This window comes from Cygnus atratus, chromosome 5 (genome assembly GCF_013377495.2).
Source record: "Cygnus atratus isolate AKBS03 ecotype Queensland, Australia chromosome 5, CAtr_DNAZoo_HiC_assembly, whole genome shotgun sequence".
NCBI lineage: Eukaryota > Metazoa > Chordata > Aves > Anseriformes > Anatidae > Cygnus > Cygnus atratus.
In genome coordinates, this window is record NC_066366.1 from 2,125,441 (window position 1) to 2,149,820 (window position 24,380).

The window sequence follows — 24,380 nt, forward strand, 5'->3', positions numbered from 1 at the left end:
CCAATTTCATACTGTGTAATCCTCTGCTACAGAACCTTCCAATACCAACAGGCAGTATCTGCTCACAAGACAGTTCCTTCCACTCTTATCAGAATGGAAGCAGCTTGGAAAATCACAGAGGTCTCTCCAGTCTGAAAACAAGTCTGTTATACAGACAGGCCTCATGGTGAAGATACATATAATCATCTCTGCTTGTCTTTAAATGCTAAGCCGCATAAGTCAGTCTGGCTTGTTTATTCAGTAATTAAGTATGTTTTCCTTTATAGGAGTAAGTATGGGGGAAGCATAACCTTTGACTTGGGAGTTTTGCAAGAACAGCTGGTAAGATGCAATAAGAGAAATCACTTAAAAGATACAGCAGCTTTTCCTGACCCAGCTGGTTTTGAATGCCTTGGAGCAAACTAACTAGTATGAAAGGGGAACTAATACTCACATTTGTACAGTGGTCAGAAAATGTCCTGGGAAATGAGAAGAACAAGTTTTTTCTTTGCTAAATCACTTCCAGCCACCGTTTCCAAAAACTATTAGCAACAAAATTTAAGAAAAAAACTTGAACGTTCATGTCAAATGATACATCTTTAATTTCTAAATGGTTGCAAAAACTAAGAAACTGATCTAGTTGACAGGTAATTAATTCTCTTTGCATAGTACAGTTTATCTCCACGGGATATCAAAAATTATTTAAAACGTCAGGAAAACTGGCATCTAAGTCAATAAGCAGCCTCAACCCTACATAAAGGTTGCAGACAACCTCAATGTTTTCAAGTTTTTCTTTGTAACACCCAGAGAATGGCCTGCTTTGGCCACATCTTTCCCACTGTATTGCGTTCTTTCACTGCATTTTTCAGTTGGCCATCTGTATGAAAAAAATAAAAGGCTGCAACGCATATTGATAAAGTAATTCACAATAAATTAGCTTCACTGTATTTGAACTTGGCCTTTTTGAGGTCAAATACCTCAAAGTACATAGTTATGATTTTTTTTTTTAAGTAAAATGTGTACACCTCACAATATTTAAAAATGATAACTTAATTAACATTTCATCCAGAAGATGTTTAATCCTTTAATCCTTCCCTTGAGAAGGTTAAAGGTAAGGCTTCAGTTTCAGAAGTACTCTTGACACTCATCTGAAGTAAGCACTGAATCTTACAGGAAGCCAAGAAAGTTTAGCTTGCTTAACAAGCTTGCTAACAAGACAAGAGTAAAGACTTTTTCGTATAAAAAAAAATAAGTTACATTTTACTGTATGCATTAGACTTACCTACAATGGATTTTTTTTCCTTTACAGAATTATAAATGGAGAGAAGCATTGTACTTACATCATCATTAGTTAATCCCTTTTTTCTAGTAACTTCTGTCCTGATTTTCAAAAGCACTGATTATCAGCATATCCTAGGTAGTGAGTGGTAGCTGCAGGCACTCAGAACTGTTGAAAATAGACTATTAGTACTTGCATTTATGCCACAAACGCACCATTTGAAAATATTCCTCTTGAAAACTGGTAGTTTACTTTTTAGTCAAAATCAGTTGACTAATTACTTCTTTTTAATATTTTTTTAGTGCTTTAGAATGCTTAAAATAACTACTAACACTAATAACTTAATATACTTTAGTGTATTATGGTAAAAATGAATGTCAAAAATTTAAATTTATGATAAATAAACTTTGGAAAAAATTATACAAGGCCGTAAATAAATAATTTAACTTCAGTCTCATTAAAAAGTAAAACAGTAGATCAAACAATATCATCCTACCTAGACAATACAATCTTGTTATATTTTATTGCATAATCAGAGTAACATCTTAAGTAAAATATGTAAAGAAACGAAATCATTAGATTTACTTCCTTTAATATTGAACAACCAAAGTTTCTCCTTTGTACATAATCCAATTTAAAGATAATATAATTAGCACTTCCAGCATTAACATTCTGTATTTACAATGAATGAAATGGGGTGGATAATCTAAACAGTATTCAAGTCTGTATGAAACAAATCAAAATACGAAGATTTACAGTAGGCTCAAAATCCACGACTTTTCTATTTATGGAAACCAATTGAAAAGGCTTTGTCTTCTTTACTACTTGTAAGGGTTCCTTAAATGATGATTTTCTTATAATATTCTAAACATTTCAAGTCTTCAGCAATGCCTTCATTATTTGTACATGACATTAAAAATTAATTCCAATACTTCTATTTCACTTTTCACTTGCTTGTAGACCAGTCTGAAATCTGATGAAGGATAACAAGGAAATTTACTATATAATCCTAATTCCATATTCCTGAATATACAACGGTTAGAAGTAGGTGATGTCAGTCCATTCCAAGGGTTATGTACACAAAACTTACAAAATGTTCTTTGCTCTTGCATAAAATGTGTACATAGTATCAATGAGCAGGGAACTTCAAAGTTTTTATGGATTGCTGCTGGCATGGACCTTTGTTGATTGAAAATAAAATACCTTTCGCTCTATTGTTCTGGTAGCAGTTTTAGAAGTTAATCATCAATCCCTGGTGTTTCACCCTGTTGTATTCTGGAGGCTATTCTAATGGCTTCTTCCAGAGACTGTTGTTCTCCAAGCTGAAACAGATGCATTTAAACATAAATAAATTTAAAATTTTACACAGATCAATTTTTCTTTACAAATTTGTAAGGTGAAACCAAAGATAAAGATACTGATCAATACTTAGCACAAGTAAGTGTGATCAGTACTGTCACACCTCTTCTGGGTAGTATATACTAACAGATATCTAATCAGCATGAAAATTAAGATAGCGGCTGACAGCAGATTAAACTGAATTTCTATGTATCTACTGAATTAATTTTCTTCAAAGACTGCTGCATGGTAAACACATTTCATGATACACAAAGGAGATGATAATTTACCTTGGCAGACACAACAAAGCTAAGATAAGGCTTTCAAAATTCATGGTGGCCATTAAAATACATTTTAACACTGGTAAACCAAACAAACACCTTCAGTTTTCTTAACTCTTATGCAGAAAATAAGATCTTTGGAACAACAGCATATAATATATATACACACACATATATAAATATAAAGCATTCATGATAACACTGCTTAATTCCACAGTAGTTTAGAGATTAAATTATTATATTGTAGTTGTAACTAACAAGGCAGATAATGTATCTGTGGCGCTGTCAGAAGCAACACCAGCAAACCCAGAGTAAAGACAACCAGACATAATCTTCAGAAAGGGTCCACAGAGTTTTATACTGCACGTACATCCTGTGACTCAAACTCTGAAGACAACCCCAACCTAACAAAAATGTGAACCTGGCCATTATCCATTCTCTACCATAAGATAGAAAGATGTGTAAGAGTATGAAAAGTGGAAACACATTATTTAACCAATGGATAGACCTGGATAGACAGTACTAAATATCATGTATAACTTGGTTTTAGAGTCACTGGATATCACATTGTGGAGCCACTCAAATCAAGAGTTGCTCTGTTACCATCTCCTTAGGACCTGAATCTAGCTATTGGGCTATTGGCCTTATCAATATTTAGGAACCATGTAAATTAATTTATTAGTATGGAAATACAAGAGACACATCAAGAACTCAGGAACATTCAAGAATAGTTTTCAACACTTCCTCTACTATTCATATTGTATATCTTAAGTTTCATTAACATAAAGATACTTAACTTCACTAAAAACTTCACTGCTGGTAGTAAAAGACAGGCATTTTCCTCCTCATTTAAAGGACTCTCTGACGAGGATGCAAGTTACTCTTTTTTTTTTCCTTCCTTTTTTTTTTTGGGGTGTGCATGTGTGTGTGTAATTTTGACAATCACTAAAATATGCTTTCTTTTACATAGAATTTTGAGTAGTACAAACAACTCAACAAAACAGGAATTCAGAATTATGAGCTTTTTACCTTTCATTGCTTGTCAATCAACATCTGATTTGCTATGTTAAATTTAACAAGGGGCAAGATAACAATCTATCATTTCAGCTTGAAAATATGAACACAGTTCCCTTCAGTTTATGCTCTTAGAGAGTCGCATGCATACATACACTCAGACTGTGGCATTAAACATGAGACTCAAACACTCACAAGTTTTGATCTTTTGTTACTTTCAGCAAATATGAACAATTTGAAGGAACCAGACTTAAGTTGCTGTTACTTCCACATGCAAAGTATATTTTATCCTCCAAAATGAACTTTGTGTGTCCATCTTCCACATTTCCCTTTCTATTTGAAGCTATTTCCAAGAACTTCATTTTTTTAAAAGACATATATTAAAATATACCACTTAATTCTTTTTTATTTAGAAGCTCTTTTGAGCATTTCCTCTTTGCACAGCCAAACTGATGTTCAATATGATGATGATTTGATGCATTTTTGAGAGCTAAAGGCCATCATGCAAACTGCACTCAAGAAAGCTATCTTCAACTCCCTTGGAATACATAGGCAGTAAAACTTGTATTAAAATTATCCTCCACACACTATTTTGAGACGTCAGGTTCCTGTGATTTTCTATGTTCTCTACAACAAAGCATTTCTGTAGTGATACTAGCTCAATAGGATCAAGCCCACAAAGAGTTGTGTCCCGATTCCATGGTAAATTTAAATATGGTAGCTTTATTACATTCCCATCGTACTTCTTATTTATACAAATAATAAAGCAGAGAACCAAGAGGGCTCTGAGGTGCACTGAAAGTATTAGGCACTTTGCAGGACTGATCCTAACATTCAAACCAAAATTTAAACTACTTTAACTCCTTTTCTTTTACTTTGGGTTTAAAATTGGATTGTGTCCTTGGAGAAGCAATTTCTCTAAAATCACTCAGTCATTTACTTGAACCCTGACTCTAATGTCACTTTAAGAAACATTTTTTTAAAATTACAAGAGCTCGTATTTACCTACCATTGTGTCATATGTAATAAAAGTAGTATACACGCTTACTCAAATTGTTTGCTTGAGTAAGGTAGCAAGTACACTAATAGTTCCTGCCCTAGAAGTTTCTCTCAAGCTTACTTGTGAATAAACTATAAAATACTTGTCTAAGTTTTATTTTCAGTTACTTTCTAACTAAAAATTTTGATTTGTGCTTGGTTTTCACTTTTTCTTTTTTTTTTTTTTTTTAATTAGCCAATTTAAATTAAACTTCTTCATACCTAGAAATTACTCTTTTATTACAGTGTATGGACAGTATGAGGAAATATTTTCAGAGACTGCTGTTTGTACTGTTCTGGTCTGGCACACAAACAAATGAAGACTATTTCCAGAAATTTCTGATTTTTACTTTTCCTACAGAACTATTCATACTTGTTTGTTGTTAGCATTTCAGGGTACTAATAAAAAATTCAGTAGTTTTATCTGTACAGGGGAGTTCACAGCCATTTAACTTTGATAACATGTCATTCTTCATCAGCTCAATATGCAATGCTGAAGGATGAATGAAAGCACTCTTCCACTGAAGACTCATGACTCCAAAGTACTATGTATATCCTTCTCCTGCAAAAGATTTCCTTGGCCGTAAATTTGGCCCTCCTTGAATCTACCCTTTTGCAAAGTTCGACAAGCAGATTTGAAAAACCAGGTACTTATTATTCCTCTTGCTAATCCTATATATTGTTTTAAATAGGATGAGGTCATATGGTTATGGACTATTTTTTTCAGGGAAGACAAGCTAATTATATTCATTTTGTTATAATATTAGGAGCTTCTAGCTTCAGAAGCAAGAAACACTCCAAAAAGTATTTATCGTCGTCTTACCTGTACTGCAATTTGTGTTCCATTGGATGTAGCCAACAATGTAACAGGTCTAGTTTCTGTAGTCACTAAATGGTGCCCATGTTGCTGATGTCCCATTTCTGATGAGGCACTATGAAATGCTGCTAAGTCTTGAGCCACAATAGCAACCTTCAGGACCAAAGAAAGAATCAACTGGATGATTTCAGACTACCATTATTCAACTCATGCAACATTTTTCTTCAAATGTAAAGTTAAATTCAAAGCAATGATTATTTATGAACATAATTTTATCCTGCAAAACAGATCATTTTTTAAGAAAGGTTACCATCACCGTGTTTCTGAAAGTTATGCTAGCTCTCAAAACATAAATATCCTCAGAACTGCACAGAATTCAGTAACTGTACCTGTACAGAAAAATAAATACGTTCTTTTTCACATGGTACATTTTTAAAACAGTGGAATGCATTTTAACCTGAATATTAAAATCTGTATGACTCTATTTCTACTAGAAACGTTAGCTATTGTATTCATATATTAAAAGCAAAACTGAAAATACATACAAGTATTTCCTCTCTGCCAAATAAATTACAATCCCATGGTATGAAGCGATAAAGTTACAGTTCATACTGGATTCAATTTTTAGCTTTGCCACTCATTTACTGTTTGACTCTGGGGAGATGTTTAGTATTTCTGTGTCTTATTTCACGTATACATACATGAATTATCAGATTGGTACCTCAAGAATTTTTCTTGGGGACAAAGTATTGTTTCTAAAACATCCAGCAATATTTTGTTGTACAACACTGGAATAGAACACATCATAGTCTTCTGATGGGAATGATATGACCAGGTGTTGAAAACTGCTTTCATTAGATAAATCTATGTGAATGACAGAATTGTGATGGCTGATGTGCCTATTTTATATTATCTCATAAAGGAACATTACACATGTACACAGGAAAATACTTTACCTGCTGTCCTTCAGTGCCTTCTGCAGTAACCATTGCTACAGAATGCGTTCCCGCAGAAGAGATGACAGCATCATGGGTGGGGACTGTGATAGTGGTGCCATCTTGTGTTACCATAGTGATAGTATTTCCTATGGCCTGCATATCTGCCTGAGATATGTTGACCTGAAACACAAAGTATATCCTGAAGTAAAAGAAGTTTAACTGATGTTCAAGTCATACTTGAGTTTTAGCTTTTAGCAACATAACGTGTTTTCAGGTAAATGTTTCTAAGTAAGATTTGAAAAAAAAACAAAAAACAACATGATATGCATTTGAAGTTTAACAGCATAATGTCAAACAAATTCCTGCTGGTTGCTTCAGCAGGAATACTCCCGGAAGTTCAGTTTCCTGATTTGAAACAAACTGTCTTAATAATCCAGAATGAAAAGGCTACTTGTTCACAGTAACACTGGAAAAAACATTTAAAATCCGGTTCACAAGTAACATACTGGTCACAAGATGTAGTAGCTGTTATTCTACTTCCTGACAGGGATACTCATGCATTTCCTGAGAATTAGTGTCACTCTTTGGAGAAGTCCCAGTCTGGGATGAAAAGCCCTCACTACATACATCTTACAGGTGGAGATGTAACATCCCATGATCTTTCAAACACACGTATCTGTTTACAGAAATAAAACAATGGCTCAGTAGTAAGAAAAAGGGTGCATACTTCCCACCAATATGAATTCCCAACAATATGAATTACTGATGTCTCCTGTATAAATGTAATAGGGCATCAGTTAAGTGATTTGATGTCTGATTTAGAAGGCAATAAAAACATCCCAGAACTGAAGTCAAGCTGAAGGATTAATAAAAGTGAGAAGAACTCCATGTTAAGGCCTGAAGGCCTTCAGTCAGAGGGTAAAAATGCTAGTTACTTAGTATTACTGCAGTATTCAGGGCTGACAATATAACAGACATCTTTAATTTTTCATCTCCAAGTCTAATTTAGAAGATATTTTTCACATGCTACTGGCATATCAGGTACCTTCTCAGCAGAAATATAATTTTCCCTGTATGCCTTCAACATATTAATAGAGCTAAACTAAAGAATTGTGTTGAAATCCCCTCTTAGTGAAATTTCATACCAACACCTTAAAAAAAAAGCTACGCACAGGAATTTTCAAGTGGAGATAGCATCAAAACATTCCTTTTTTCATCCTCTCTTGTTTATGTTAGAAACAGTAAGAATTTAACACTACCAAACAGCTTGTAAAACAGACAGCTGGACTAAAAAGACTATTTTTCCTAAAAAGTGTGTGCAGGCAAGACAACAGTGAAGATGATCATCAAATATTAATAGAATAATCAGGGAATTCTGGGAAACCTCAGAAAATAGGCTGTAGATGTAACAGTTGTTGCAATAGCCTGTGCCAACATTGTGAGCACAATAGACTTTGAGTTGTTAACAGTGACAAAGATAACAAGGACAGTAAAAAAAAGTTTGAATTGTATTAATACAGTTTCAGATATCAGAATATGTGGTCTAAATTCAGGTATTCCAGAGGAGGCCCAACCTTAAACATACTACATGAGCTCCAAAGAAATTTATTTCCATAAGAAATCCATGTACATACTTATTAAGGATCCTAACTCATTTGAGAAAGCCCATGGAGCATACACAACCACCAGCCTTAATTCTCAACGTATTTTTGTCATTTCTGTAGCACACGGGTTACTTACATGTTGGGTTCCATCCTGTGAAATTAGTGCTACTTGTTGACCTAATCCTGACTGAGTAACTGTAGCAACCTGTGCAGAAATTACATCTTCTCCCTCCACACCTGTCACATAGGCTATCTGTGAGCCTTTGAGAACATCTTCACCTTGACCTGTTTGACACAAAGAAAGCAAGAGGGTAGTTTACATACTCTAAAAGACTGGCAGGAAAGATAAATGACAACAATTAAACGCCAGCCTGGTTTGAAGGTTTTTAAATACTTCAGTAGAAAAACGGTAGTGGAAAGATGAGAAAAACAAAAGAAGGAAAAACACCAAAAGCAAGTCAGAAAGTCTCAAATTATTTGTTTTTAGAACCTGGGGTACAGTCTTCTAGCAATAAGTTACAACACATCTAAATGTGTATTTTCATTATGTGTAGTATTTATATAGTTTATAAGCAAACATTAAAAAGGTGACAATTCTAATTAATTCTGCAAACGTTAACCTTTCCATACAAGAGGCTTCATGAGACCACAACCGGCAGTTTTTCAAAGTTACTCATTAACAAACATACAGAAGAATACAGCGATGCCTTTGTGTGAAGATTTAAGTAGCGTTAATTATCTTAATAAATGTTTAACCTCAGCAAATGAATCTTATCATGCTCTTAAAAGATGGCATTAGACTATAGCAAATTTGCTTGAGGCATTCAGTGCAGTTTCCCAAATATCTGTAGTAAAATACAACGACTAATCTGACCAAAACAGTTTGTATCTGTATTTCCTATCTTAGTCACATCTAAAATCAGAATTTGACATTTGTAACTGTTCTTGAAATACTTCCTTTAGCCTAATTTTTTATATTCATAGGATACAACACTCGTATCATAAAAAACATACTAAAGGAGTACCACAACACTCAAGCTTGTTTTCATTTTTGCCTCTAGGACTGTTCACAGAAACTGCTGTTAACTGCAGAAAAACCAGCACAGTCTGAGGGTGCTGCACAGACAGATTCTTCCCTTCCACAACGCAGTACCTTTATTCCTCCCCAAAGACTGCCAACAACTATAGTGTTTTACGCACTCAGAAAAATCCCCTAGGTTGCAACCAAACATTTTACACTCTGGCAGGTTCCTTCCCACATTCATGTTCATAGCAGGATTTTTATGGCAGGTTTGCTGGGACTGCAACTCTATTTTCTCTCTTATTCTCAGCTTGCTATAAAACTCAGTTTATGAGCTGGTCAATTACTCTTGGTTTCTGTTTACAAATTGACTACCACACTAAAAAGCCTTACAAAGAAGTTAAATAACTTTATTAAATACCTCAGATTTTTATCTATGTTTTCATTTGGATATAAAAAACAGCAAAATATTATCAACCCCATTTGTTACAACAAGAGATTCTAAGTCTGAAACTCTAACCTGGAGGTGGCTCAAAAAAAGCCTCTTGTTCTTCTTCAATTGGCTCTGTGTCATTATGTGCTGTCCGCTTGTGCATAGCGAGTGTAGAAATCTGCTTGTATGTTTTCCCACAGTGATTACAGTTGTATGGTTTGGAATGAGTATGTACAACGTGATGTTTGTATAAACTGGAATACTCTGTAAAACGTTTATCACAACCAGGAACTGTACAGACATAGGGCTTTTCCCCTGTATGGAAAACAGAATGGGTAAAGAGAACTTTATCCAGGATGCACAAATAAAATTGTCAACAAATTTGTAGATATTTAGTGACACGTCTTTATTACCAACCAAACTTCAATTTCAAAGGCAGTAGTGAAGCTCTAGTTTATCAATGCAACCTCTCACTGTCTTTTTTTTTTTTTAATCTGCCAGTGAAAGTTAGGCCCTTTTTTCTCCCTATCATTCCATATAAAATGTCCTTCTGATGAAGACAGAAAATGATGCAGTCTGAAAGATGCAATCTGCAGAATCTTTTGAAACGGATCCTAAGGATGAAAGCAAATGCAAACTGCATCACTGTGTGACATACATAGCACCATGCGCTTCTGGGAAGATACCAACCTAAATATCAGTTTGGCACAGCACTGACAATTTTGTTCCTTTATTAGTGGAAGCTCTGTACTTTTCTTCAGTGATCAGCTATGTTGTTACACTAGTAGAATTTATCTTACTTTTGAGTCTTTAAGGTCTGAAGAAATCTACAGGAAGCATATGTTTAAACAATTATGGTTTAACATAAAAAGCACCTTTAATTTAAAACCAATGAAACAAACATCCAAATTACATTATAAACTAAAAAGATAATCTGAGATACAAAACTCATCTCCATCAAATTTGCCTGTGTTTCTATAAAATATATAAGGCTGTATATAAGGCTACCAAGATGATATTATATATATAGTAAGAGCTATTAATAGTTATTACATTTTAGAGCCTTCTAATTTGTGCAGATTATTTCTGCTGACTAACCCTGCCAATCAAGGTGGCTAAGTATTTTCAGCTCTGGTCTATGAAAAGAAGGTTTTGATCACCATTCCTGGAGCAAGGAAAATACAACTAAGATGAAAGGGTGACTCATAAAGGTGAGCCAAAGTCAAGCTCAGGCTTATGCTTTGCTGTTATTTAATATACATCTCACAACACTGGCAAGCCCTAGAACCATATTAAGTATCTAACCTGGTGTCCACTGAAGACAAAGTTTTGCATTCATTTCAAAGAGCTTTGGAGTCAAATGAAATTTTTTCTACCTTGACAGCAAGGAGGGAAAATTAACTGCTTAACTCCCCACAGCTGAGGGGAGATAAGGCCCAAATGAAAGTACCAGGTCAGGTCACATAACCATGACTATACCCAATTACAGTGCACCAAAACAGTGTTCAAAACAAAAAGAATGACACAGGCCCTCCCAAGCAGGTTCCACTTCAAAACACAAAAACACCATTCATATACCTGTGTGTATTCTCACATGATTCTTATAATTAGTTGCACTGGCAAAAGCTCTCCCACATCCTGGCTCTGTACAGTAATAAGGTCTTTCGCCTGTATGTGTCCTGATGTGAACCTTTCTAATATTAGACGTTGTGAACGACCTGCCACATCCTTCAAAAGGACATTTAAAGGGCCTTTCACCTGAAAAAAAAAAGAAAAGGTACACATGGAAAAAATATGAAAGAAAACAAAAATCATTAAGTTACCCTGAATGTTGGAAACCAAAGCTATCTAATTAAGAACCTCAGTCAGAAATACCATGAGCATGTGAACATGGAGTGCTCTTTAGCAGTATCTAGCAAAATTTCAGAAAACTGTAGTCTGTGATCTAAATTATGAAGTATTTAGGTTAGTACTTTATGATGTACAAAACAGACTCAGTTGCTGACTAGCTTTCATACTGTGCCATATTCTAACATGTATTTAACCCCCCCATACAAATTCTTACATACATTGTCCAATACAAGTGTATTATACTATTTGTATATTTCTCAATTGTAATGAACAAGATGAAAAAATACCTTCATGATTTAGTATATAACCAAGATCCAGATTGATTAGTAAAACTCACCACAGAAAGCACTTAACCTAAAAGAGCAGAGCCAACTTTGTAAAGAGAGACAGCTTTGAAACTCAAGTTTCAAACCCCAAAACCAAAGCAATCACAAATACAGATTTTTTGTTGTTGTTAGTAAGACTATTCTTATAAATTTAAACACAATAACTCACTTAATTCCACCAAAACCTTCACCATGAATGACAGATAAGATCAGTCCGTACCTAATCTCCCTGACCCTTCAGATCTACCAAAGCACATAGAGTTGCTGGGGGACAGAGCAAAGCGGGGCTGACTTTGGAGAAGTGCAAGACACCTGACATGCTGTTCTGTCGTAATTTCACACTGCTTAGAGCTAAGTACATTACACTCACTGTACTGTTTACCAAAGAGGAATCTGAGAGCAAGAGAGGGCAGATTACCACTACAGATACGATTTTAAATACTTAAAGGCAGAAATAAAAAATGAAGTCCTGATACAGACATTAATACCATGAAACTCCAAAGTAGTTAGCTCCTTGGCAGAGGAAACTGTAATTCATTCCTTAAGGCAGCTGTTTCGGGAAGGTTTTTCAGTTTTCTGCCAAGGCAGAGTGTATGTGAGTGTACACGCCTCAATGTTGTGTTACCATGGCTCCCCTAATCCTTCCTTCACCGCAGAACCTCAAATTACAGCCTGAAAGGAGCAGGGCTGCAGAGTCACCCCGCCCAACAACAGACCCTCCATTACAAACCAAAACAATGATTGTTCTTCGAGAATGCCTGCAAGAATGTCATCGGACTTGTTTGCGGGGCCAGCCTTTATGTTTCTAATGGAGTTGCTAGAAAAGTGACCTGTCTCCAGATGACTGAGATTTTCAGCACCAGCAATGCAAAGCAGGTCACAATGCTTTCAAGCTCTTTCCCGCAGGAGCCACGAGGAAGCCGAGCAGCATCTGGTGCCACCAGCTTTTCTGACACCAGAATCGGCTATCCAGGAGCCGTGGCAAAGCACATGATGGCAGCAGGAAGTGAGACTGGCCTGCCACTGAAATCACTTTGGGCTAAAATAGGCAGAAAATGAGGAAAGCACGAAACACTGGTCTATAGGATAAAGTTTCAAAGCCATGGGAGAGTGGGCAGTGTCCCTGGACTTGCTCGCCTCCTCTGGGTGCACTGTTGCATAGAGTATGAACACACACAACTCCATCCGTTTGCACAAAGGACTTGGTTTTATTTTTTACACGTTTGGAATATTTATTAACATTTGTTTTTTGTAGCATATGTTCGTTCATTTTTGTGCTGCAATAAGGGAAATGGGGATAGCAATAATCTGAGAACTATTAATCTTCATGAAACCCACAAGCAATTTATCTCAAAGCACCAAAATGTAAAAACACTGATGCCATTTCTAAAAGGTAAGCTGGATTAGTGAGGGGAAGATCCTTGTTCTTTTATAGCTGCAAATGAAACCATAAAGGCACCAAGTGACAACGTGACACTGCTAAATGTTGGTGCATTTGCAATGGTAGTGTGAATGCTTCAGCGCTCTTATAATAAGAGCATGCTGGATTTGCAGTAAATTGTTAACCATGCTGAAACGTTTTTGAGCTCACTGGGCTTCAGAAAGAACATACACAGGCTCATTTCATAAGTATAAAGTAACAGAGCAATCAGAGAAAAAAATCCACATACGTGAATTAACCAGAAAAAAAAAAGTGATAATAGTACCTGTGTGAGTTCGAATGTGTTTCTGCAGGTCTCCTGAAGTCTTGAATGATTTGGTGCAATTTTCTTCTGTGCACCGATACGGCTTTTCACCAGTGTGTGTTCGGACATGACTTTTTAACCCATACCCTGAAGATCAGAAAAGATGTTATAACAGTATAAATACAAAATTAGGATGGTCAGAAACCATCACTCTTTGACTCTTTACAAGCTCTTCATTCTACCATACAGACCAACAGAACTCTAGATACAGTTTATAATTTTTTTTCTTTCTTCATTTATTAAGGAAGTATACTTCTTACTTCCTTCAGAGGGATAAACTGTAATGATTATAACGTGGACAAATATTTATTCTGTCTTCTGAGGAAGCTGTATGCTCTCTATCCTACTCTTTTTTTTCATACTAACACCATCATCTAAATGGCATTTGTTAGCTCATACGAAAATCAATAATGAAGTCAATAGTAATAATATCTACTGCTATCTGGGCTCCAAGTTATTCTAATTTTTTTAAACCATATTATCATCACATGCCAACTGACAGCAGTCACAGATGCTCACTCCCTAGACTACTAAGTAGACAAGACTACTTTCAGAAACTCATCATCATCAAAAACTCTACAAATCTAAAGCAAGCTTTGGATCAGACCCTCTTTGTTAACAATTTTGCAATTTAACAATATTTTTTTGCATTTTTTGCATTTTTTAAAATGCAAAAAAATATTTTTTTGCATTTTAACAATATTTTCCCTTCTGCACTTCCCTGAAAATATCATGACCAGAGAACACCTGAAAAGCAATTTAAAAACAGAAACTTGAATTTTCCTTCTGTCCACTAGTGATGTATATTTACACAAAGTAAAGTAATAGTCTGTAAGATGGCACCTGCTTTAATTTCAGTGTGTTCTCAATATATCCCTAAAACACCTAAAATTCCTATTTTTGATTTCTGAAAAACACACAGGATGGCTACCAACTAGAACATTAATTCATTCTTAAATCTAAAATAAACTCAATTTCATGATCCAACCCAGTGAAGTTATAAATATTTAAAATGAGAGCATTCAGTACTTAACATGAACTATACCAAAGGCAAGGGTTGTTGAACTAAGGTGGTACAATGGCTCTGACCACAAATATGGTATTAGTAGACAAAAAGCTGTTTATAGCCACACATGAATGGATTAGTCTGTATGAAATGCAGAGTTCACTTCAAGAGAAATGTCACTCTGATACAATTAGATAAAGAATACTAAAATAAGAGGACCTCCCATCCAAGTTCTTTTCAACTTTGAAACAGATGATCATGTGTTTGCCTCCAGCCAGCAGGTTCAGCTTATTATCGCCTCATTTAATTTATATTATTAGTTTTACCTTAAGAAAGGACTGTTTTCTCAAGATAAAATCTGACTGTAGCATGACTGGTGAAGACTAAGGGAAAGTGTTAAGTGTTTCACCTCATTCCCCCTTCTTCCTTTCCATCTGCTACTCTAGATGAAATTACTTTTTTCTGTAGTTCTCATAAATGTATTCCCAAGCAGGTTCTTTTACTTAGAAGTTTAAAAAAAATTACTAAAAACTTATCTTATATGGACAAACATTAGCAAGCAGTAAGAGCTAGTCTACAAAAGATTACCTGTTGCAAAAGCTTTACCACATCCAGGATGTTCACACTGATACGGTCTGTCTCCTGTGTGTGACCTTTCATGTACCTGCCAAGACATCCAATACACTGATTTAGTGAAATGTTGCATCTGATTACTTCAAAACAAACAGCTCATTCTTGAAGACAATGCATTTTATTTCTCTTCCTAAGATTCACATTAAAATGTCCTTAACTCAGTGATAAAAGTTAACAGAACATGGTAGCAGTGTTTTCCTTAAAATTACAGATGTCTCATTCAAAGGTCTAGCCTAATCCTTTTGAGTCAGTTTTGCAAAAAACATTTCTGTAAATATATGTGCAATTGACGATGTGCAACTACAAAACTCTGTATGCATAAATGCCTCAGGCTCGCTCTCTCTTGATTTTTAACTCCACTGAGAACTTCTACTGATCCTCTTACATTGCATGAAATCTCTACAGCAAGGACACCATTGTAGCATATAATCCATGCAGTCAGTTACTCACTGACTCAACAGTGCTCTACTGCAGGGAGTTTACCTCATCTGCAAGTGATTACCTCAGCCTAAACTGAACTCTACATTTTTACTGTTTCCAGTAATATTTTAAATTATTTAAAAACAAAAACAAGCAACCAAAAAACAAACAAAACGCATGAGAGAAATAAGGAGTTGCCATTTGTAAAGAAAATGTTCCAGCTCTTCACTTTGAATGTTCAATTGTTTTGAAGAATTAGACTTATGATGAAAAAATCTTTCAGACTCTGGAATTCTTGCATGATCAAGCATACATGTAGATTAGAGAAAGTGAACACTGGATTTCAGAATTCCTGTGATACTGCTGGTGGAACCTACAAGAGATTTCTTACATGCTAACAATATAAGAGCCCAGCACGCCACATCCGCATCCAACCTAATCTGACAGCTAAATAAGTACCATTTACAGTCAACGTTTATTCTTTTTTAAGTTATAGTGCACATTAACAGATAGAGTATATTTTTTTAGTCCACGACTATAGTCTATTAGATGCTCAGTTTTCAAAAAGCACATCATCTCAGAACACTAAGCAAAATTGGATGAACATCTGAGACAACCAATTATTGTAGTATCAACCCAATAAACATTTGACAAACCATCACCGTTGCAATTGTCTCTCTATTCATTTCCATTATTTCAAGCATATAATTTGTTTTAAAAAAAATCATGCCTACAAAGTACCAATGCTCATTTTACATCTCATCACCTTAAGATGGTGAGCTGTTGTGTACAGTTTTCCACAGCCATCATAATCACAGCGAAATGCTTTCTCTCCACTCTGCTGAGATTTTGCAGTCACTCTTGTTCCATGTCCTTGCAAGACAATCTTAAATTGAAAAATAAATCATTAAAAAAATACAAAGGATTGGGAAAGTCACACCCTATTTGTAGTTAAGTCAGAGCAGATTCTAACAGGTTTCTTTTGTCTCTTTTCTACGCCACGTATTTCTTAGCCCTCAAAAAAAAAAAAAGCATAGATTTTGATGAAAGAGAGAAACTGTAAAGCATATTTACTTGTAGCTAATACATTTAAATGCATGCATTAATTAGTCAAACAACAACAAATACAAATTAATTTGAAAAATAAGCCCAGTGGTAAAACGAGTGTTAGAAAGAAAAGGCTTAGATTACATCTAAGGCACTGGTTCTGTTCCTAAGGGAGGTTAGCTATAAGTCAGACCACCTTCAAAGATAAGTTCATGCAAAGGCTAAACAATGATTAAATACACTTATAATGAGCACTTTTTGAAAATTAAGGAAAGCATTTTGTACTTTTTCAGTGATGCCTGTGTTTCAATCAAACTAATTGGAACAACTAGAACTAGGTTGCACTCTTCTTTCTTGCATGACACAACAGGAAAGCATACAGAATAGCTTTCCAATGCAACTTTTAAAGCCTTTTTGCATACACTAATAATCAAGGAGCATTCTTACAGACTGAAAAAATAGGCAGAAGCCCAAATGTAAACATTTTGATACAACTGTACACAAAGTAATTGAGACTTTTAAAAGGTCTATCCTTTCAAACTACCCCCTTTTCTTATGGATCCAATTCCATTCCACATTGTCAAAGAGCATTTCACAGAACTGGTAAGATGGGAAGGCAGCCCTGCTGCAGCTCCACCACTCAAAGCAGTGTCAGCTGCAGCATGTTGTTCATGGCAGTATCCTGTTGAATTTTGAGCATCTCCAGAGACACCACGAGGTCTCTGGGCAACCTGTGCTAGTGTCCAGTCTTTCTCAGAGTCAAAAGTTTTTTTCTCACATTTAAATAGAATTTCTTATACTTCAATATGTGCCAACTGCCTCTTGTCCTGTCACTGTCAACCACTAAGAGCCTAACTTAGTCATCTTTACAGGCCCCCATCAGGTATTTATACATTCTGGTAAGAATCCCCCAGCCTTGTCTTCTGGAATCTAAACTGTAGAAGCTCTCTCAGCCCCTCCTTGCCTGTCAGATGCTCCAAGCCTTTAATCATCTCCACTGTCCTCCACTGGACTCATTCCAGTATGTCCATGTCTTTCTGAGAGCTCAAAACTGCACCAAGCATTCCCAATATGTCTCACCAGTGATGAAGGAGGTGAAGGATCACCTCCCTCAACCTGCTGGCAATGTGTTGCCTAATGCGGAGAAGACACACTGGTAACGCAATCTTAGTTAAGTATGTACACTCAAACATTTTTGGATTATTTTTTTCCTGTCAGTAAAACTGTTAGCATTTTTTTTGCATTTTCAGCATATAACAGTATGTATGTAGTAGCTAAGATCTGCTATAAAGCTAAGTATGTCAAAGTTTAAAAGAAAATTTAAAAAATTCTGTAATCAATGTGCTATTTCTAGTATCCACAAGGAAATAACCAGACATTTTATCAATACAAAGATTGGGATAAAGGATAAAACACGCATGAAAAAAAATCAGTTGAAAATCATGAGCATTTGTTTGGTCAAACAACTGTTTGCAGAAGCATGCATCTTCACAACACATTAGTTGGTATGAGTTGAAAATTATTAAGAATTCAGTTAGTACTATTATTCAGCAAGGACAGATATTGTATTAAAATTACTACTCTTAGAAGATAATGTTCTCTAAAGAAATAACAAATTCAGATGTTAGGCACAAAAACAAAATAGCATAAACAAAGCACCTTTATAATAATTTGACACTTTGAGAGAAATTGTGTTTTTCAAAACACTTAGACAAAAAAAAAAAAAAACCCTAAAGTTTAAAAGTAATCACAAATGCATCCTAACTTAGTTCAGACAGGTAGCACAGGAGAACAACAAAGGTAACAGAGACCTCAGATAAGATTTTTATATCATATCCATATGAACCAGTCATATGATTCTGCTTTTATCGTGAACAGATGGGTATGACAGACTTGAAAAGAAATAATGTGTGATATCCGTTCGGTCACACAGACTTTTGTTCTCACATGTACAAATCACAATGAGGTTTTACTTTTTTTTTTTTTTTTTGCTTTGGTAAAAACCCTAACCGTATGTAACTGATTTGAATGACTACTCAGAAGCATAACATCTGTTCTGTTCTTGTGTTACTGTGAACTTCATAAAGAATTTATAAATATACACTTATTTAATACTATATCTAAATATTAAGCTATTTTATCTCAAGCAATATAGTATTTCTGAACGAGTTACAAGTAGGTATCTGATCACACCACGATATAACCACAGTCAACATTTTCAGAAATAAGGGCTTTGGGCCCCTCAGTTCTTTGGTTCATTTTGTTTAATATGATTATATGATTAATATGATTATATCATTTTGTTTAATATTCGGGACATTTTGTTTAATAGGCTCTTATTTTACTTTTACTTAAAGCCAACCAAAATCTTATTCTGCTCTTCCTTGAATTTTGCATTTTGATGGAGTTGTATCCCTATTCAAACCTAAAAGTGTGCAAAACCCCAGAATTTCTTGATTTCATTTTATGGAATATATTCCAATACCATAGATAATGTATGTATTGGCTTTTCTCTCCTTTCACAGTCATGCCACACAGACAACTGTGGAGTGTCTTTGGCTTTAAATATTGTGGGACCTAACTTAAAACAAACAAACAAACAAAAAGAATAGAGGATTTTGAGGTCACTGTCAAAGGTGAGCCTATAATTCTCTCTTTCATGGGTATTGTAAGATATTTTACCTTGGAAGATATTTTTCATTGTTATCTAGTTCATTACCTCTTAAATTACACAAAAACAAAAAAACAGTACTTCTCTGATGACGATATCATTCTCAGTGAAATGACTTACCCATTTCTGATTCTGTCATTTGAGCACGTGAGGGTATAGGGTCTTGTTATTATTTTCTGTTGTTGTTCATAACTCTTTGAAGGCTACAATGTATTTTTCTTTTTTTTTTTCTTTCTTTCTTTAATGAGGTGTTCTCTTTAATGAGGCGTTCTATGATGAGGAAGACTGCTCTCCTTACACAATTTTACAAATCTCAGGTTAAAAAAAGTCCTCAGACTTCATAAGTTTAACCTGTATTCTCCATTACCCTTAGAACTTTTAAGTCAATACTTTCACATCGAAAAGTTTTTTTTTTATATATACTTTTACATAATAACAACATGATTGCAGAAGAACTGGAAGTATTTTTCTGCTTCTTTAGGGGGTTCACTAGGAACAACATCCTCATCTACTGACTGCTTACAAAACCTGAAATAAAAATAAGGGAATCTAACAGGGCAAGTGGAATGAAAATAAGGCACCAAAGAGAGAACAATTGGAGGTGCATGTCTAGAATTAATCTTTCTTGAGAAGAAGTTAATTCATTAATTGATTCAGCATTCCTTCTCATTTAAGGAATATAAAAAGGAAGTTCAAGATCTGGAAAAGAACTTCTGAAATAGTTACCCCCTCACTGATGAAATACTCAGGTTAAAAAGTCAGATCTTAGAAATCCAACATAATTTTTAACTATGCTTTAGAAGAAAAAAGGAAAAAAGACAGAAAACAATATTTGAAGGTCTTTTTAAAATCATGTGAATGGATCTTGGACAAAGAGAGAAATATGACCTGTATATGACATGCATAGTTTTGAAGTCTAAAATTCCTGAAAGGTGGCAGTAAAATCTAGTTCATGGCTACACAGGGCTACCTATTGTGCATGCTGCTGGGCACAGAGAATAACGAAGAAATAGATGTATTAAGTTATTTTGTATTGTGCTACATACCTGCATTTTTTTATCTTGTTCATTTTCACCTATCATTCCTGTGCCGCTAACACTGTCATTTCCATCAATAGAGACCTGAAAAATGAAGTTGAAATGGTAAAAACATTTTCAAGTTATTTCTATTTGTCTGAAAAATAGAGGGTTACAGTTCCTGAGTTCCTTATTCTCTCATAGCTCTCTAGCTCCCTCTTGAAACATCATTATCCCATCTGTTAACACGAAAAGCACCACTAGTAGCACCTGCATTATACGATAGGTACGGTAAGCATTTCAAGATTGTCTTAAAACAAGGTTGAAAAGACTGCAAGAACCACATGTGCTAAATTAATAAACTTAGAAAAATATTGTAATAAGCTTATACATTTAGCAATAGTGAATTCCGAATTTAAAAAAATTACACACTTTTTTTTTTTTTTTTAATAATAGGGCAGCATGTCTCACTCCCTGTTAAGAAGAGTTCACTTGTTTCAAACTGCACCTCTCCTTTGGAATCAAAGTACTTGGACGGTGTATTACATCTCAATTCAAAATAGCAAAATTACAACAGCTAAGCAAAGACTTCCATATTGCTCCAAATGTTTATTTTTAAATACAGTTTACAGGAAGAGAAAGGTATCTCTGCTTTCTAAGGAGCTTAGAAAAATATTTGAAAGAGTATTATGTATTAATTTGAAATTATTATTTAATACTCTCTCACATGCATCAACTCAGTGTCTCATTAGTCACTGCAGAAAACAAAAACTATTTTAAAGTATACTTTACATAGTTCCCCCTTATATAAATGCCTCTTTGTTGAGCACTCACATTCACAATACCCTCTGCATCCATTACACTTAAGGCTGAGACTGGTGCCCCTAAATCTAGTCGGAATTCCTCTTCGCAATTCCACTACACATCCTCCGACTTTATATTGACTGAAAGCAATAATCTCTTTTTTTTACTGGTTGCTTTGAGAGTAAGATAGGGTTGACTTAGCCTAAAATTAATAGGATTCTATTTAGTCTTTATATGCGCTCTGCAAGACATGGCTAAGTGGTACTATGCCTAAAAGAGAATTTTGCTCTAAAGGAAGATCTTTGAATTCTTCCTAAAAGGCTCTCTTAGATTCTAAAGAAAGATTTAGTCTGCTTTCAATTGTGAACATAAGGACACCTATACTGAGTAAAATTGAAGGTCAATCTAGCACACCATTTTGTTTCCAATAGTAGCCAGTAGCAGATGCTAGGGAAGACTGCAGGAGCTGGCCAAGCAAACAGTGATACATTCCCAGAAATATTCTCCCAACCTCCAAGCAATTTGTGGCTTAGGAACTTCCTGAACTAGAAGTCATATGTTTTTACCTAATAGCCCTGGACACATTTTTCTTCTATGAATTTGTCTAATTACCCTTTGAATCCAGGGGCATATTAGCATGCGCAGTATTCTACAAGTAGTGCCATGGCTCAACTTCATGTTGTTTGAAAAAGAATCATTCCCTTGTTGTCCTTGAACCTGTGACCTGAGAGTTTTATTTGATGGTCCCCAGCTCCTATACTGGTGAAGACAATGACAAGCACAAGCCACTACTCTTCTCTGTGCCACTTAAAATTTTATAAAATTCTCATATCCTTACCTCATATTTCATTTGCTAAGTCATCACTGTTGCCCCTTTCTGTACCTTTTTCAATGTTCTATACCAGCTGCTATAAAAAGTATACATTGCCTTACTGGTCTACATGGACATAGAGTAGAATCATAAAACCCCATTTCTCCTTCTAAGAGAAAAACAGGTGTAACAACTCAGCTATTATTTACTTTTTTAAGTAACATAGATGAAGTACTTGGAAACTCACTTCTACTGACTTTGCTTGAGAAATTCTAGCAGCACCTTTCAGAATAAGATTCTGAGATGAAAGCTTAAAGAAATTAAGTAGTTTTTCCTAGATACACAGAAGTATACTTCAGAATACAAATTCATGCTACAGAAGTGAAAAACACATGTTGAGGTAAATAGGACAAAAAAGCAAATATATTTGCATTTCTTCTATTTCTTAAAAACTTACTCTTACAACAAGTTGGTATTAATATGGATCCTTATCAAAAAGGACAAAGTTAGGATTAATTTAAACCTAAATGAAATAATAGCTTGGCAATGTATAAAAGCTTCTCACTACAGTTCAGCTAACTTTGAATAACCTTGTTATTTTATGAAATGTTAAGGCATAGCCAAACATAACACAATCTGACTGGCTCTCTTAGGTTCTCCTCAGTTACAACACACACAAATATAATGGAACGAATGGTGTATCAGCCATTTAATTATCCTAACTGGCCTTCTCCCAAAATTTGACAATTCCTAGTAACAATAAAGATACTAACAGAATTCAGAACTAACTCTACTCTTTTCCAGAGAAACAGAAGCACAGATTGTAATCATCCAGGAATCAAGACAATGAAAACTATAAAGTCAGAAAAGTTGCAATGTCCTTTGTTACAGTTGGGTCATGCTTTACAGAGGTCCATTAAAGTGCAGGACATGAATTTTTAGTATCACACTATATTTTATGTCTTAGAGAAAGTAATTATTTACTTGTCTAAATCGCTTTCAAAATCAGCCTGACTCCACATCATTTTAGTGTTCAATTTCTTGTTCTCTTTATGCACACATACTGGAGCTGCCTGTGAAAGTGAAGCACTGTCATGACAATTTGGTGTTCTCTCCTTTAAGAGTCTGAAGACTCTCTTTTCATTTTATTTCTTAGATCACAATTGGCTTTTGCTGCCAAGTATCATGTGATGTGACATTAAAACATTATGGATAGATGAAATGTCTTTCAGTATACCTTAGCTGCATATTGCTCCAAAGCACTGATGGTATCTGGGTCAATGGCAGCATCTCCTGTATGAAGACCGGCCACTGTGCCATCAGCTTGAATGGCTAAAATGGTATCTGACTGTGGCATTTGTACTGCGTGGTGAATGTAGGCAGTAGTTCCATCCTCCAACTGGACTGCTTGCAATGCACTCTGGTCGTAACTGTCTGAGAAATAACATTATGAAATGTTATGAACGAAAAGGAATACTGATGTCTACAGATAACACGAGAAACTACTGTTGCTTAGAAAACGTCTCCAAAAGCCATATGTATATATATATATATGTATGAAATATGAGAGAAATAAAATCACTTAAAACATTACTATGAATAGCACTGATTAAGTTCTTTCAAGACAACAACATCCGTACCTTTTATTTCTGCACACCTGCAGAAACACATAACCAGTTTGGTATCAGTCTAGCTTTATTTACAAAGGAAATCAGGACTAGAAATATGCTTTCAATTCTTATCCATTCAAGAAAATTTAAAAAATCTATCACATATGCTTCAGATTTTAGAATTCAAAGATCCGATCATTTTAAGAAAACAATCATACAAATAAAATATATGCAAAATAAACACAGAAAGCATAGGATGACTTTTAAAGAATAAATTATTTGTAAAACTCTCTTCTCCTAGTATTTTTGACTGTAGAACGTAATTCTTGTTACAGTAGTCTAAACAAACTTAAAATAGCTACTTGTTCACTTTTTGAAGAGAAATAGGACTGTTTCTAAGACTAGTGTAAACAGATTCTGCAGAAATCTAGGTTATCATTTAAAATAAATGTTTGCATTCTTAACTGTCAGTTGTCACATTTTTTGCCCTACTACCTAATGACAAAATTATAAGTAGCATATCTTTAAAATGTGGTCCTAATAAGGAACTGAACCAGTCTAATTTCAGTATTTTCTAGATGACACCATGTAAAAGCAACAAAAAAACTACAGTGGGAGTCATAATAATGATGTCATTGTCTAAATACAAAACCATATTTTATACTGGTGAAGTTCTGTTGAACCATAATAATAAATCA

At 34.9% G+C, this 24,380-nt stretch overlaps 1 protein-coding gene across 1 annotated transcript in view; it reads right to left on the reverse strand.

Moving 5' to 3' along the window:
* Positions 1-438: 438 nt before the first annotated feature.
* Positions 439-24,380, reverse strand: part of ZNF143 (zinc finger protein 143) — a 39,416-nt gene continuing 15,474 nt past the window's right edge. Inside the window, exons 6-16 of the mRNA XM_035550127.2 lie at positions 23,310-23,506; positions 20,488-20,562; positions 16,490-16,609; positions 15,259-15,334; positions 13,626-13,751; positions 11,321-11,500; positions 9,830-10,057; positions 8,425-8,573; positions 6,703-6,864; positions 5,753-5,899; positions 439-2,580 (exon numbers count right to left, since the gene is read on the reverse strand). Coding sequence (XP_035406020.1) covers positions 2,497-2,580; positions 5,753-5,899; positions 6,703-6,864; positions 8,425-8,573; positions 9,830-10,057; positions 11,321-11,500; positions 13,626-13,751; positions 15,259-15,334; positions 16,490-16,609; positions 20,488-20,562; positions 23,310-23,506 — 1,544 coding nt within the window. The 3' untranslated portion in view covers positions 439-2,496. The remainder of the gene's footprint in view (positions 2,581-5,752; positions 5,900-6,702; positions 6,865-8,424; positions 8,574-9,829; positions 10,058-11,320; positions 11,501-13,625; positions 13,752-15,258; positions 15,335-16,489; positions 16,610-20,487; positions 20,563-23,309; positions 23,507-24,380) is intronic.